The sequence below is a fragment of the Eleutherodactylus coqui genome, chromosome 5 (genome assembly GCF_035609145.1).
Source record: "Eleutherodactylus coqui strain aEleCoq1 chromosome 5, aEleCoq1.hap1, whole genome shotgun sequence".
Lineage (NCBI taxonomy): Eukaryota > Metazoa > Chordata > Amphibia > Anura > Eleutherodactylidae > Eleutherodactylus > Eleutherodactylus coqui.
The window spans coordinates 3,299,053-3,315,151 of record NC_089841.1 but is presented as its reverse complement, the minus strand read 5'-3'; the positions used below and the strand labels follow the sequence as shown (position 1 = coordinate 3,315,151).

The 16,099-nt window shown below is 55.8% G+C and overlaps 1 protein-coding gene across 2 annotated transcripts in view; it reads left to right on the top strand.

The window, feature by feature from the left end:
* LOC136627263 (sphingomyelin phosphodiesterase 5-like) overlaps positions 1-16,099 on the top strand; it is a 32,805-nt gene that overhangs the window by 7,093 nt on the left and 9,613 nt on the right. For both annotated transcript variants that reach the window (XM_066602215.1, XM_066602217.1), the window contains exon 2: positions 13,853-14,831. In XM_066602215.1, the coding sequence (XP_066458312.1) occupies positions 13,884-14,831 (948 nt within the window). In that variant the 5' untranslated portion in view covers positions 13,853-13,883. The remainder of the gene's footprint in view (positions 1-13,852; positions 14,832-16,099) is intronic.

Sequence of the window (16,099 nt, the reverse complement as noted above, 5' to 3'; positions counted from 1 at the left end):
ATGTGTGCCGGAGTACAGGGGGGATAGACTGCTATATATGGGATGTGTGCCGGAGTGCAGGGGGGATAGACTGCTGTATATGGGATGTGTGCTGGAGTACTGGGGGGGATAGACTGCTATATATGGATGTGTGCCGGAGTACAGGGGGAATAGACTGCTATATATGGGATGTGTGTCGGAGTACCGGGGGGATAGACTGCTATATATGGGATGTGTGCTGGAGTACAGGGGGGATAGACTGCTATATATGGGATGTGTGCCGGAGTACAGGGGGGATAGACTGCTATATATGGGATGTGTGCTGGAGTACGGGGGGGATAGACTGCTATATATGGGATGTGTGCCGGAGTACCGGGGGGATAGACTGCTATATATGGGATGTGTGCCGGAGTACCGGGGGGATAGACTGCTATATATGGGATGTGTACCGGGGGGGATAGACTGCTATATATGGGATGTGTGCCGGAGTACCGGGGGGATAGACTGCTATATATGGGATGTGTGCCGGAGTACCGGGGGGGATAGACTGCTATATATGGGATGTGTGCTGGAGTACAGGGGGGGATAGACTGCTATATATGGGGTGCGTGCCGGAGTACCGGGGGGGATAGACTGCTATATATGGGATGTGTGCCAGAGTACCGGGGGGATAGACTGCTATATATGGGGTGTGTGCCGGAGTACCGGGGGGGATAGACTGCTATATATGGGGTGTGTGCCGGAGTACCGGGGGGGATAGACTGCTATATATGGGGTGTGTGCCGGAGTACCGGGGGGGATAGACTGCTATATATGGGGTGTGTGCCGGAGTACCGGGGGGGATAGACTGCTATATATGGGGTGTGTGCCGGAGTACCGGGGGGGATAGACTGCTATATATGGGGTGTGTGCCGGAGTACCGGGGGGGATAGACTGCTATATATGGGGTGTGTGCCGGAGTACCGGGGGGGATAGACTGCTATATATGGGGTGTGTGTCGGAGTACCGGGGGGGGGATAGACTGCTATATATGGGGTGTGTGGCGGAGTACAGGGGGGGGGATAGACTGCTATATACGGGATGTGTGCCGGAGTACAGGGGGGGATAGACTGCTATATATGGGATGTGTGCCGGAGTACCGGGGGGGATAGACTGCTATATATGGGATGTGTGCTGGAGTACCGGGGGGATAGACTGCTATATATGGGATGTGTGCCGGAGTACTGGGGGGGATAGACTGCTATATTTGGGATGTGTGCCGGAGTTTTGGGGGATAGACTGCTATATATGGGGTGTGTGCCGGAGTACTGGGGGGGATAGACTGCTATATATGGGGTGTGTGCCGGAGTATCGGGGGGATAGACTGCTATATATGGGATGTGTGCCGGAGTACCGGGGGGATAGACTGCTATATATGGGATGTGTGCCGGAGTACAGGGGGGATAGACTGCTATATATGGGATGTGTGCCGGAGTACAGGGGGGATAGACTGCTATATATGGGATGTGTGCCGGAGTACAGGGGGGATAGACTGCTATATATGGGATGTGTGCCGGAGTACAGGGGGGATAGACTGCTATATATGGGATGTGTGCCGGAGTACTGGGGGATAGACTGCTATATATGGGATGTGTGCCGGAGTACTGGGGGATAGACTGCTATATATGGGATGTGTGCCGGAGTACTGGGGGATAGACTGCTATATATGGGATGTGTGCCGGAGTACAGGGGGGGATAGACTGCTATATATGGGTGTGTGTCGGGGGGGATAGACTGCTATATATGGGTGTGTGCCGGGGGGGATAGACTGCTATATATGGGATGTGTGCCGGAGTACAGGGGGGATAGACTGCTATATATGGGATGTGTGCTGGAGTACCGGGGGGGATAGACTGCTATATATGGGATGTGTGCTGGAGTACAGGGGGGATAGACTGCTATATATGGGATGTGTGCTGGAGTACCGGGGGGATAGACTGCTATATATGGGATGTGTGCCGGAGTGCAGGGGGGATAGACTGCTGTATATGGGATGTGTGCTGGAGTACTGGGGGGGATAGACTGCTATATATGGATGTGTGCCGGAGTACAGGGGGAATAGACTGCTATATATGGGATGTGTGTCGGAGTACCGGGGGGATAGACTGCTATATATGGGATGTGTGCTGGAGTACAGGGGGGATAGACTGCTATATATGGGATGTGTGCCGGAGTACAGGGGGGATAGACTGCTATATATGGGATGTGTGCTGGAGTACGGGGGGGATAGACTGCTATATATGGGATGTGTGCCGGAGTACCGGGGGGATAGACTGCTATATATGGGATGTGTGCCGGAGTACCGGGGGGATAGACTGCTATATATGGGATGTGTGCCGGAGTACCGGGGGGGATAGACTGCTATATATGGGATGTGTGCCGGAGTACCGGGGGGATAGACTGCTATATATGGGATGTGTGCCGGAGTACCGGGGGGGATAGACTGCTATATATGGGATGTGTGCTGGAGTACAGGGGGGGATAGACTGCTATATATGGGGTGCGTGCCGGAGTACCGGGGGGGATAGACTGCTATATATGGGATGTGTGCCAGAGTACCGGGGGGATAGACTGCTATATATGGGGTGTGTGCCGGAGTACCGGGGGGGATAGACTGCTATATATGGGGTGTGTGCCGGAGTACCGGGGGGGATAGACTGCTATATATGGGGTGTGTGCCGGAGTACCGGGGGGGATAGACTGCTATATATGGGGTGTGTGCCGGAGTACCGGGGGGGATAGACTGCTATATATGGGGTGTGTGCCGGAGTACCGGGGGGGATAGACTGCTATATATGGGGTGTGTGCCGGAGTACCGGGGGGGATAGACTGCTATATATGGGGTGTGTGCCGGAGTACCGGGGGGGATAGACTGCTATATATGGGGTGTGTGTCGGAGTACCGGGGGGGGGATAGACTGCTATATATGGGGTGTGTGGCGGAGTACAGGGGGGGGGGATAGACTGCTATATACGGGATGTGTGCCGGAGTACAGGGGGGGATAGACTGCTATATATGGGATGTGTGCCGGAGTACCGGGGGGGATAGACTGCTATATATGGGATGTGTGCTGGAGTACCGGGGGGATAGACTGCTATATATGGGATGTGTGCCGGAGTACAGGGTGGGATAGACTGCTATATATGGGATGTGTGCCGGAGTACTGGGGGGGATAGACTGCTATATATGGGATGTGTGCCGGAGTACTGGGGGGGATAGACTGCTATATTTGGGATGTGTGCCGGAGTTTTGGGGGATAGACTGCTATATATGGGGTGTGTGCCGGAGTGCAGGGGGGGATAGACTGCTATATATGGGATGTGTGCCGGAGTACTGGGGGGGATAGACTGCTATATATGGGATGTGTGCCGGAGTACAGGGGGGGATAGACTGCTATATATGGGATGTGTGCCGGAGTACAGGGTGGGATAGACTGCTATATATGGGATGTGTGCCGGAGTACAGGAGGGGATAGACTGCTATATATGGGATGTGTGCCGGAGTACAGGGGGGGATAGACTGCTATATATGGGATGTGTGCTGGAGTACTGGGGGGATAGACTGCTATATATGGGATGTGTGCCGGAGTACAGGGGGGGATAGACTGCTATATATGGGATGTGTGCCAGAGTACCGGGGGGGATAGACTGCTATATATGGGATGTGTGCCAGAGTACTGGGGGGGATAGACTGCTATATATGGGATGTGTGCCGGAGTGCAGGGGGGATAGACTGCTATATATGGGGTGTGTGCCGGAGTACCGGGGGGATAGACTGCTGTATATGGGATGTGTGCCGGAGTACTGGGGGGATAGACTGCTATATATGGGATGTGTGCCGGAGTGCAGGGGGGATAGACTGCTATATATGGGGTGTGTGCCGGAGTACCGGGGGGATAGACTGCTGTATATGGGATGTGTGCCGGAGTACCGGGGGGATAGACTGCTGTATATGGGATGTGTGCCGGAGTACCGAGGGGATAGACTGCTGTATATGGGATGTGTGCTGGAGTACAGGGGGGGATAGACTGCTATATATGGGATGTGTGCTGGAGTACAGGGGGGGATAGACTGCTATATATGGGATGTGTGCCGGAGTACAGGGGGGGATAGACTGCTATATATGGGATGTGTGCCGGAGTACAGGGGGGGATAGACTGCTATATATGGGATGTGTGCCGGAGTACTGGGGGGGATAGACTGCTATATATGGGATGTGTGCCGGAGTACAGGGGGGATAGACTGCTATATATGGGATGTGTGCTGGAGTACTGGGGGGGATAGACTGCTATATATGGGATGTGTGCCGGAGTACAGGGGGGGATAGACTGCTATATATGGGGTGTGTGCCGGAGTACCGAGGGGATAGACTGCTATATATGGGATGTGTGCCGGAGTACAGGTGGGGATAGACTGCTATATATGGGGTGTGTGCCGGAGTACTGGGGGATAGACTGCTATATATGGGTGTGCCGGAGTACCGGGGGGGATAGACTGCTATATATGGGATGTGTGCCGGAGTACAGGGGGGGGATAGACTGCTATATATGGGATGTGTTCCGGAGTACGGGGAGGATAGACTGCTATATATGGGTGTGTGCCGGAGTATTGGGGGGGGGGGGGGGGATAGACTGCTATATATGGGATGTGTGCCGGAGTACAGGGGGGATAGACTGCTATATATGGGGTGTGTGCCGGAGTACTGGGGGGGATAGACTGCTATATATGGGGTGTGTGCCGGAGTACCGGGGGGATAGACTGCTGTATATGGGATGTGTGCCGGAGTACCGGGGGGATAGACTGCTATATATGGGGTGTGTGCCGGAGTACAGGGTGGATAGACTGCTGTATATGGGATGTGTGCCGGAGTACAGGGGGGATAGACTGCTATATATGGGATGTGTGCCGGAGTACAGGGTGGATAGACTGCTATATATGGGGTGTGTGCTGGAGTACAGGGTGGATAGACTGCTATATATGGGGTGTGTGCCGGAGTACTGGGGGGGATAGACTGCTATATATGGAATGTGTGCCGGAGTACTGGGGGGATAGACTGCTATATATGGAATGTGTGCCGGAGTACTGGGGGGATAGACTGCTATATATGGATGTGTGCCGGAGTACTGGGGGGGATAGACTGCTATATATGGATGTGTGCCGGAGTACTGGGGGGGATAGACTGCTATATATGGGTGTGTGCCGGAGTACTGGGGGGGGGGGGGATAGACTGCTATATATGGGATGTGTGCCGGAGTACAGGGGGGGATAGACTGCTATATATGGGATGTGTGCCGGAGTACTGGGGGGATAGACTGCTATATATGGGTGTGTGCCGGAGTACTGGGGGGGGGGATAGACTGCTATATATGGGATGTGTGCCGGAGTACAGGGGGGGATAGACTGCTATATATGGGGTGTGTGCCGGAGTACAGGGGGGGATAGACTGCTATATATGGGGTGTGTGCCGGAGTACAGGGGGGGATAGACTGCTATATATGGGGTGTGTGCCGGAGTACCGGGGGGATAGACTGCTATATATGGGATGTGTGCCGGAGTACTGGGGGGATAGACTGCTATATATGGGATGTGTGCCGGAGTACTGGGGGGGATAGACTGCTATATATGGGATGTGTGCCGGAGTACTGGGGGGGATAGACTGCTATATATGGGATGTGTGCCGGAGTACCGGGGGGGATAGACTGCTATATATGGGGTGTGTGCTGGAGTACAGGGGGGGGGATAGACTGCTATATATGGGATGTGTGCCGGAGTACCTGGGGGATAGACTGCTATATATGGGATGTGTGCCGGAGTACCTGGGGGATAGACTGCTATATATGCGATGTGTGCCGGAGTACTGGGGGGGATAGACTGCTATATATGGGGTGTGTGCCGGAGTGCAGGGGGGATAGACTGCTATATATGGATGTGTGCCGGAGTACTGGGGGATAGACTGCTATATATGGGATGTGTGCCGGAGTACTGGGGGATAGACTGCTATATATGGGATGTGTGCCGGAGTACCGGGGGGATAGACTGCTATATATGGGATGTGTGCCGGAGTACTGGGGGGATAGACTGCTATATATGGGATGTGCCGGAGTACTGGGGGGGATAGACTGCTATATTTGGGATGTGTGCCGGAGTACAGGGGGATAGACTGCTATATATGGGATGTGTGCCGGAGTATCGGGGGGATAGACTGCTATATATGGGATGTGTGCCGGGGGGATAGACTGCTGTATATGGGTTGTGTGCCGGGGGAGTACCCGGGGGGCTAGACTGCTATATATGGGATGTGTGCCGGAGTACTGGGGGGATAGACTGCTATATATGTGATGTGTGCCGGAGTACCAGGGGGATAGACTGCTATATATGGGATGTGTGCCGGAGTATCGGGGGGATAGACTGCTATATATGGGATGTGTGCCGGAGTATCGGGGGGATAGACTGCTATATATGGGATGTATGCTGGAGTATCGGGGGGGGGATAGACTGCTATATATGGGATGTGTGCCGGAGTACGGGGGGGGGGGGGGATAGGCTGCTATATATGGGGTGTGTGCCGGAGTACGGGGGGGGGGGGGGGATAGGCTGCTATAGATGGGGTGTGTGCCGGAGTACCGGGGGGATACACTGCTATATATGGGATGTGTGCCGGAGTATCGGGGGGGATAGACTGCTATATATGGGATGTGTGCCGGAGTATCGGGGGGATAGACTGCTATATATGGGGTGTGTGCCGGAGTACGGGGGGGGGGGGATAGGCTGCTATAGATGGGGTGTGTGCCGGAGTACCGGGGGGGATACACTGCTATATATGGGATGTGTGCCGGAGTATCGGGGGGGATAGACTGCTATATATGGGATGTGTGCCGGAGTATCGTGGGGATAGACTGCTATATATGGGATGTGTGCCGGAGTATCGGGGGGATAGACTGCTATATTTGGGATGTGTGCCGGAGTACCGGGGGGATAGACTGCTATATATGGGATGTGTGCTGGAGTACAGGGGGGATAGACTGCTATATATGGGATGTGTGCCGGAGTATCGGGGGGATAGACTGCTATATATGGGATGTGTGCCGGAGTACTGGGGTGGATAGACTGCTATATATGGGATGTGTGCCGGAGTACTGGGGTGGATAGACTGCTATATATGGGATGTGTGCTGGAGTACAGGGGGGATAGACTGCTATATATGGGATGTGTGCCGGAGTACTGGGGGGGATAGACTGCTTTATATGGGTTGTGTGTCGGAGTACTGGGGGGGATAGACTGCTATATATGGGATGTGTGCCGGAGTACCGGGGGGATAGACTTCTATATATGGGATGTGTGCCGGAGTACCGGGGGGATAGACTGCTATATATGGGATGTGTGCCGGAGTACTGGGGGGGGATAGACTGCTATATATGGGATGTGTGCCGGAGTACCCGGGGGGATAGACTGCTATATATGGGATGTGTGCTGGAGTATCGGGGGGGGGGGGCGGGGCGTGGATAGACTGCTATATATGGGATGTGTGCCGGAGTACAGGGTGGATAGACTGCTATATATGGGGTGTGTGCCGGAGTACTGGGGGGGATAGACTGCTATATATGGAATGTGTGCCGGAGTACTGGGGGGATAGACTGCTATATATGGAATGTGTGCCGGAGTACTGGGGGGATAGACTGCTATATATGGATGTGTGCCGGAGTACTGGGGGGGATAGACTGCTATATATGGATGTGTGCCGGAGTACTGGGGGGGATAGACTGCTATATATGGGTGTGTGCCGGAGTACTGGGGGGGGGGGGGGATAGACTGCTATATATGGGATGTGTGCCGGAGTACAGGGGGGGATAGACTGCTATATATGGGATGTGTGCCGGAGTACTGGGGGGGATAGACTGCTATATATGGGTGTGTGCCGGAGTACTGGGGGGGGGATAGACTGCTATATATGGGATGTGTGCCGGAGTACAGGGGGGGATAGACTGCTATATATGGGGTGTGTGCCGGAGTACAGGGGGGGATAGACTGCTATATATGGGATGTGTGCCGGAGTACCGGGGGGATAGACTGCTATATATGGGGTGTGTGCCGGAGTACCAGGGGGATAGACTGCTATATATGGGATGTGTGCCGGAGTACTGGGGGGATAGACTGCTATATATGGGGTGTGTGCCGGAGTACCAGGGGGATAGACTGCTATATATGGGATGTGTGCCGGAGTACTGGGGGGATAGACTGCTATATATGGGATGTGTGCCGGAGTACTGGGGGGGATAGACTGCTATATATGGGATGTGTGCCGGAGTACTGGGGGGGATAGACTGCTATATATGGGATGTGTGCCGGAGTACCGGGGGGGATAGACTGCTATATATGGGGTGTGTGCCGGAGTACAGGGGGGGGGATAGACTGCTATATATGGGATGTGTGCCGGAGTACCTGGGGGATAGACTGCTATATATGGGATGTGTGCCGGAGTACCTGGGGGATAGACTGCTATATATGGGGTGTGTGCCGGAGTGCAGGGGGGATAGACTGCTATATATGGGATGTGTGCCGGAGTACTGGGGGGGATAGACTGCTATATATGGGGTGTGTGCCGGAGTGCAGGGGGGATAGACTGCTATATATGGATGTGTGCCGGAGTACTGGGGGATAGACTGCTATATATGGGATGTGTGCCGGAGTACTGGGGGATAGACTGCTATATATGGGATGTGTGCCGGAGTACCGGGGGGATAGACTGCTATATATGGGATGTGTGCCGGAGTACTGGGGGGATAGACTGCTATATATGGGATGTGCCGGAGTACTGGGGGGGATAGACTGCTATATTTGGGATGTGTGCCGGAGTACAGGGGGATAGACTGCTATATATGGGATGTGTGCCGGAGTATCGGGGGGATAGACTGCTATATATGGGATGTGTGCCGGGGGGATAGACTGCTGTATATGGGTTGTGTGCCGGGGGAGTACCCGGGGGGCTAGACTGCTATATATGGGATGTGTGCCGGAGTACTGGGGGGGATAGACTGCTATATATGGGATGTGTGCCGGAGTACCAGGGGGATAGACTGCTATATATGGGATGTGTGCCGGAGTATCGGGGGGATAGACTGCTATATATGGGATGTGTGCCGGAGTATCGGGGGGATAGACTGCTATATATGGGATGTGTGCTGGAGTATCGGGGGGGGATAGACTGCTATATATGGGATGTGTGCCGGAGTACGGGGGGGGGGGGGATAGGCTGCTATATATGGGGTGTGTGCCGGAGTACGGGGGGGGGGGGGGATAGGCTGCTATAGATGGGGTGTGTGCCGGAGTACCGGGGGGATACACTGCTATATATGGGATGTGTGCCGGAGTATCGGGGGGGATAGACTGCTATATATGGGATGTGTGCCGGAGTATCGGGGGGATAGACTGCTATATATGGGGTGTGTGCCGGAGTACGGGGGGGGGGGGGATAGGCTGCTATAGATGGGGTGTGTGCCGGAGTACCGGGGGGGATACACTGCTATATATGGGATGTGTGCCGGAGTATCGGGGGGGATAGACTGCTATATATGGGATGTGTGCCGGAGTATCGTGGGGATAGACTGCTATATATGGGATGTGTGCCGGAGTATCGGGGGGATAGACTGCTATATTTGGGATGTGTGCCGGAGTACTGGGGTGGATAGACTGCTATATATGGGATGTGTGCCGGAGTACTGGGGTGGATAGACTGCTATATATGGGATGTGTGCCGGAGTACTGGGGGGGATAGACTGCTTTATATGGGTTGTGTGTCGGAGTACTGGGGGGGATAGACTGCTATATATGGGATGTGTGCCGGAGTACCGGGGGGATAGACTTCTATATATGGGATGTGTGCCGGAGTACCGGGGGGATAGACTGCTATATATGGGATGTGTGCCGGAGTACCCGGGGGGATAGACTGCTATATATGGGATGTGTGCCGGAGTACTGGGGGGGGATAGACTGCTATATATGGGATGTGTGCTGGAGTATCGGGGGGGGGGGGGGGGCGTGGATAGACTGCTATATATGGGATGTGTGCCGGAGTACAGGGGGGATAGACTGCTATATATGGGGTGTGTGCCGGAGTATCGGGGGGGATAGACTGCTATATATGGGATGTGTGCCGGAGTACTGGGGTGGATAGACTGCTATATATGGGATGTGTGCCGGAGTACTGGGGGGGATAGACTGCTTTATATGGGTTGTGTGCTGGAGTACTGGGGGGGATAGACTGCTATATATGGGATGTGTGCTGGAGTACCGGGGGGATAGACTTCTATATATGGGATGTGTGCCGGAGTACCGGGGGGATAGACTGCTATATATGGGATGTGTGCCGGAGTACTGGGGGGGGATAGACTGCTATATATGGGATGTGTGCCGGAGTACTGGGGGGGGGATAGACTGCTATATATGGGATGTGTGCCGGAGTACCGGGGGGATAGACTGCTATATATGGGATGTGTGCCGGAGTACGGGGGGGGGGGGGGGATAGGCTGCTATATATGGGATGTGTGCCGGAGTACGGGGGGGGGGGGGGGGATAGGCTGCTATATATGGGATGTGTGCCGGAGTACGGGGGGGGGGGGGGATAGGCTGCTATATATGGGATGTGTGCCGGAGTACCGGGGGGGATAGACTGCTATATATGGGGTGTGTGCCGGAGTACTGGGGGGGATAGACTGCTATATGTGGGATGTGTGCCGGAGTACCGGGGGGATAGACTGCTATATATGGGGTGTGTGCCGGAGTACCGGGGGGATAGACTGCTATATATGGGGTGTGTGCCGGAGTACCGGGGGGATAGACTGCTATATATGGGTTGTGTGCCGGTGTACCGGGGGGCTAGACTGCTATATTTGGGATGTGTGCCGGAGTACTGGGGGGATAGACTGCTATGTATGGGATGTGTGCTGGAGTATCGGGGGGGGGGGGGGTGTGGATAGACTGCTATATATGGGATGTGTGCCGGAGTACAGGGGGGATAGACTGCTATATATGGGGTGTGTGCCGGAGTACCGGGGGGATAGACTGCTATATATGGGATGTGTGCCGGAGTACCTGGGGGGGATAGACTGCTATATATGGGATGTGTGCCGGAGTACCCGGGGGGGATAGACTGCTACGTATGGTATGTGTGCCGGAGTACTGGGGGGATAGACTGCTATATATGGGATGTGTGCCGGAGTACTGGGGGGGATAGACTGCTATATATGGGATGTGTGCCGGAGTACTGGGGTGGATAGACTGCTATATATGGGATGTGTGCCGGAGTCCTGGGGTGGATAGACTGCTATATATGGGATGTGTGCCGGAGTACTGGAGGGATAGACTGCTATATATGGGATGTGCCGGAGTACAGGGGGGATAGACTGCTATATATGGGGTGTGTGCCGGAGTACCGGGGGGATAGACTGCTGTATATGGGATGTGTGCCGGAGTACTGGGGGGATAGACTGCTGTATATGGGATGTGTGCCGGAGTACTGGGGGGATAGACTGCTATATATGGGGTGTGTGCCGGAGTATCAGGGGGATAGACTGCTATATATGGGATGTGTGCCGGAGTACTGGGGGGATAGACTGCTATATATGGGATGTGTGTCAGAGTGCAGGGGGGGGATAGACTGCTATATATGGGATGTGTGCTGGAGTACTGGGGGGGATAGACTGCTATATATGGGATGTGTGCCGGAGTACAGGGGGGATAGACTGCTATATATGGGATGTGTGCCGGAGTACAGGGGGGATAGACTGCTATATATGGGATGTGTGCCGGAGTACCGGAGGGATAGACTGCTATATATGGGATGTGTGCTGGAGTACTGGGGTGGATAGACTGCTATATATGGGATGTGTGCCGGAGTACTGGAGGGATAGACTGCTATATATGGGATGTGCCGGAGTACAGGGGGGATAGACTGCTATATATGGGGTGTGTGCCGGAGTACCGGGGGGATAGACTGCTGTATATGGGATGTGTGCCGGAGTACTGGGGGGATAGACTGCTGTATATGGGATGTGTGCCGGAGTACTGGGGGGATAGACTGCTATATATGGGATGTGTGTCAGAGTGCAGGGGGGGGATAGACTGCTATATATGGGATGTGTGCTGGAGTACTGGGGGGGATAGACTGCTATATATGGGATGTGTGCCGGAGTACAGGGGGGATAGACTGCTATATATGGGATGTATGCCGGAGTACAGGGGGGATAGACTGCTATATATGGGATGTGTGCCGGAGTACTGGAGGGATAGACTGCTATATATGGGATGTGTGCCGGAGTACTGGAGGGATAGACTGCTATATATGGGATGTGTGCCGGAGTACTGGGGGGATAGACTGCTATATATGGGGTGTGTGCCGGAGTACCGGGGGGATAGACTGCTGTATATGGGATGTGTGCCGGAGTACCGGGGGGATAGACTGCTGTATATGGGATGTGTGCCGGAGTACTGGGGGGATAGACTGCTATATATGGGATGTGTGTCGGAGTACCCGGGGGGGATAGATGTAAGGTGTCTTTATGTGTTTATCAAGCAGAAGACAGTCCCAGATCTCGTCTAGAAGTCTGAGCCCAGGAGAAATACAAATCACACCAGCCTTGTTGTGCTATCAAGTGATTTCTAATGTATTCAAAGTTGCATGTGCTGGAGCCGCGGGAGGGGCTGGTCCCGGCAGGGGCGAGGTGAGCGCTGGGCGGGTCCCGGCAGGGGCGAGGTGAGCGCTGGGCGGGTCCCGGCAGGGGCGAGGTGAGCGCTGGGCGGGTCCCGGCAGGGGCGAGGTGAGCGCTGGGCGGGTCCCGGCAGGGGCGAGGTGAGCGCTGGGCGGGTCCCGGCAGGGGCGAGGTGAGCGCTGGGCGGGTCCCGGCAGGGGCGAGGTGAGCGCTGGGCGGGTCCCGGCAGGGGCGAGGTGAGCGCTGGGCGGGTCCCGGCAGGGGCTCAGGATTCTCGCAGGGGGATCCGACCCGGCCGTCCGCAGCCGGCCTTTATCCGTCCCATTCACTGGTATATAGTAATGGTTTCGTTTAACCCCTTCACTCCTTATACTAGCAGCATGCTATAGCTCCCTAGTCTACTAATAGCAGAACTAACTGATACATATATATGGCAGCTCTACCACAGACCCCGGCATCCTCAGGCCCAAGCTTTATTACCTGGGGTCCGGGTTCAGACTAAGTACATAATTATTTCATATATTGATACATATAGTCATTCCAGCGATTGTATCCAGCGTTAGCTCCGCCCCCAGGAGAGTCCTTGATTCATTATCCAGTTCTTTCTTCATATCAGATTACGGTCCCTCATGATATAACATCTTATCGCACTGTCAGACGGTTATTAGAGCGCTGATGGGCTACAGCTACAATGTGTCACGTATGTTCACCGCTCTTAAGGTGTAACGAGGACGTACAATGGGACGTACAATGGGACATACAATGGGACATACGATGAGACATACAATGGGACGTACAATGGGATGTACATGGACGCTCCCTGGTCGCCTCCTCTCTTATGGCCACAACCACCTCGCAGTCCTGAAGCCACGACCTGTAGGGGACTGCGGGTGGAAGCCCATCTCATCCGCTCTGCCCACAGTCCTTCAGGGCACGAACAGTAGTCATGTGACCCTGCAGTGGTCACCTGTGGTCTGGTGATGTAAGGACACCTCCCCTCCTAGTGTGAGCAGACATGTGATGTCATCAATGTGACCTCATCAGGCAGTGCTGCACTCTCCTCCATGTCCTATGAGTGGTGGGACACGGTTGCCTTCCTGCTGATGGTTTCCCTGTCTTCTTGTCTTTCAGCCTATGAGTGGAGCCGTGCGCGGAGACCTCCATGCCTCTCGCCGAGTCGCCCTTCAGCTGCCGCCTCCTTGATGATCTCTTCCTCCTGAGTTGCGTCCTAGTCTTTCCATCGTACTGGTTCATCGATCGGCTGCTGTCCTGCGTGGTCTCCACCAGCGTTGAGCGCTCCCAGGGCCCTGCCTTGCGGATCCTCCTCCTGGTCTTCGGGGCGCTGCTGTTCGCGCTTCTCTTTGTGCTCTCCCTACCCCTGTGTGTCTTCGGCCTCCTGCTATGGGCTCCGCTGCACCAGATCCGCCGCCCATTCAGTTACCAGCGGTCTGTGGACCCCCGGGACGCTCCAGAGAGGACCGTCGCTGGTGGCTGCTCCTTCACCTTCGTCAGCGCTAACCTCTGCTTCCTGCCCGACGGCTTGGCCCGCTTCAGTAACCTGAGCCACACGCAGCGCCGGGCCACCACCATCTCCAGGCTGCTATGTGACCCTCCAGAGCGGGGGACGGAGAACGGCTCTGCCTGCGGCCCGGATGGCGGCTCTGCCTGCGGCCCGGATGGCGGCTCGGCCTGCGGCCCGGATGGCGGCTCGGCCTGCGGCCCGGATGGCGGCTCGGCCTGCGGCCCGGATGGCGGCTCGGCCTGTGGCCCTGAGGATGTCCTGCTCACAGCGCCTTGCACCGGGCCCCTGCAGGGGCGGGACGGCCCGTTTGAGGTTTCTCTGGTTTTCCCGCAGAGTCCTGACTTTCTATGTCTACAGGAGGTGTTCGATGGACGGGCGTCTCGGAAACTGCGCCGCTGCCTTAGCTCCTCCTTCCCCTATATCTTGTATGACGTCGGCCCCTCCGGACCTCACGGCTGTGGCTTCAAGTTCTTCAACAGTGGCTTATTCCTGGCCAGCCGGCACCCGCTAGTCAACGCCAAGTACTACATCTACCCAAATGCCCGCGGCGAGGATGCGCTGGCGTCCAAAGGCCTCCTGTGCGTTAAGGTAAAGCGGTCAGTATGGAGCCTGCCTGTATATCACATGCCGTGTGCGGATGGCACGCCGTATACCCCCTGTTACATGTTTCTGGCATGTTTCACACAATTTTGGTAACCTTCACATTAATTTGATTGACTTGCCATTTCAAAGCCGCACAATTCCAGCTTTGGCAAGAATCGTTAAGTCTGATAGCCCTGCCCCCTGTGGGCGGGACTAAAGTATACGGCAGTGGGCGCCGTGCCGAGAAGCTGCTGTACGGTATGTGTGGAATGGTGGGCTCAGCGGGCTCCCCACATAGACACCGGGGCGGCATATCCACATCGCTCCGGACCCCCTTCCACTGTGCTAGCCGGCTGTTACCTGCTACGTAAAGGGAACCCCTCGCCAGTATCTGGTGTAAACAAGCGCCGCCGCCGCCATTGGGACGTTTCTTGTGCTGCTGCTGCTGCTGTTGGTAAAAGCGGAGCTGAATAATTGCAGCTGTCCCACGCTGTACGTGAAACGAGCGGTGCGGGAGGGCTGCTGGAGCGGCGCGGTGGGGCTGCTGGGGCGGCGCGGTGGGGCTGCGGTGGGCGGCGCGGTGGGGCTGCTGTGGCGCTGCGGTGGGGCTGCTGGGGCGGCGCGGTGGGGCTGCTGGGGCGGTAGGGCTACTGGGGCGGCGCGGTGGGGCTGCTGGGGCGGTAGGGCTGCTGGGGCGGCGCGGTGGGGTTGCTGGGGCTGCTGGGGCGGCGCGGTGGGGTTGCTGGGGCGGCGCGGTGGGGCTGCGGTAGGGCTGCTGGGGCGGCGCAGTGGGGCTGCGGTGGGCTGCTGGGGCGGCGCGGTGGGCTGCTGGGGCGGCGCGGTGGGCTGCTAGCTGCCCGGTTTCACCAGCGGCCGTCCCTCTCGCCGCCTCTGATGGCGATGATGCTTTAACCAAACACTGCTGCAGAGTCTTCCGCCAGACTTTGCAAAGGGCGTTGATGACATCAGCGGTGGCGAGGGGGGCGGGTTTGGTGACAACCGGGCAGCGAGCTGGGCATGCTTATACCAACAGCTGTGAGGGAAAGAGTTCTGCCTCACAATGTTGTTGGTCTCGGGTTTCCTTTAAGGGGAGACGCAGATGGCGGCGCGGCTGATAGCTGCACGTGTATTCATATAAGACCCTGCGCCTGCTGTGATTGGTCGGTCAGCAGCACGGGGGTCCTAGACTACAGCGTGCAGCAGAGAAGGAGCCGCCATCTTTGTTTATCCAGGATGGGAGGGTCTCTTTAATGTATGCAGATTAGCAGTGCTGC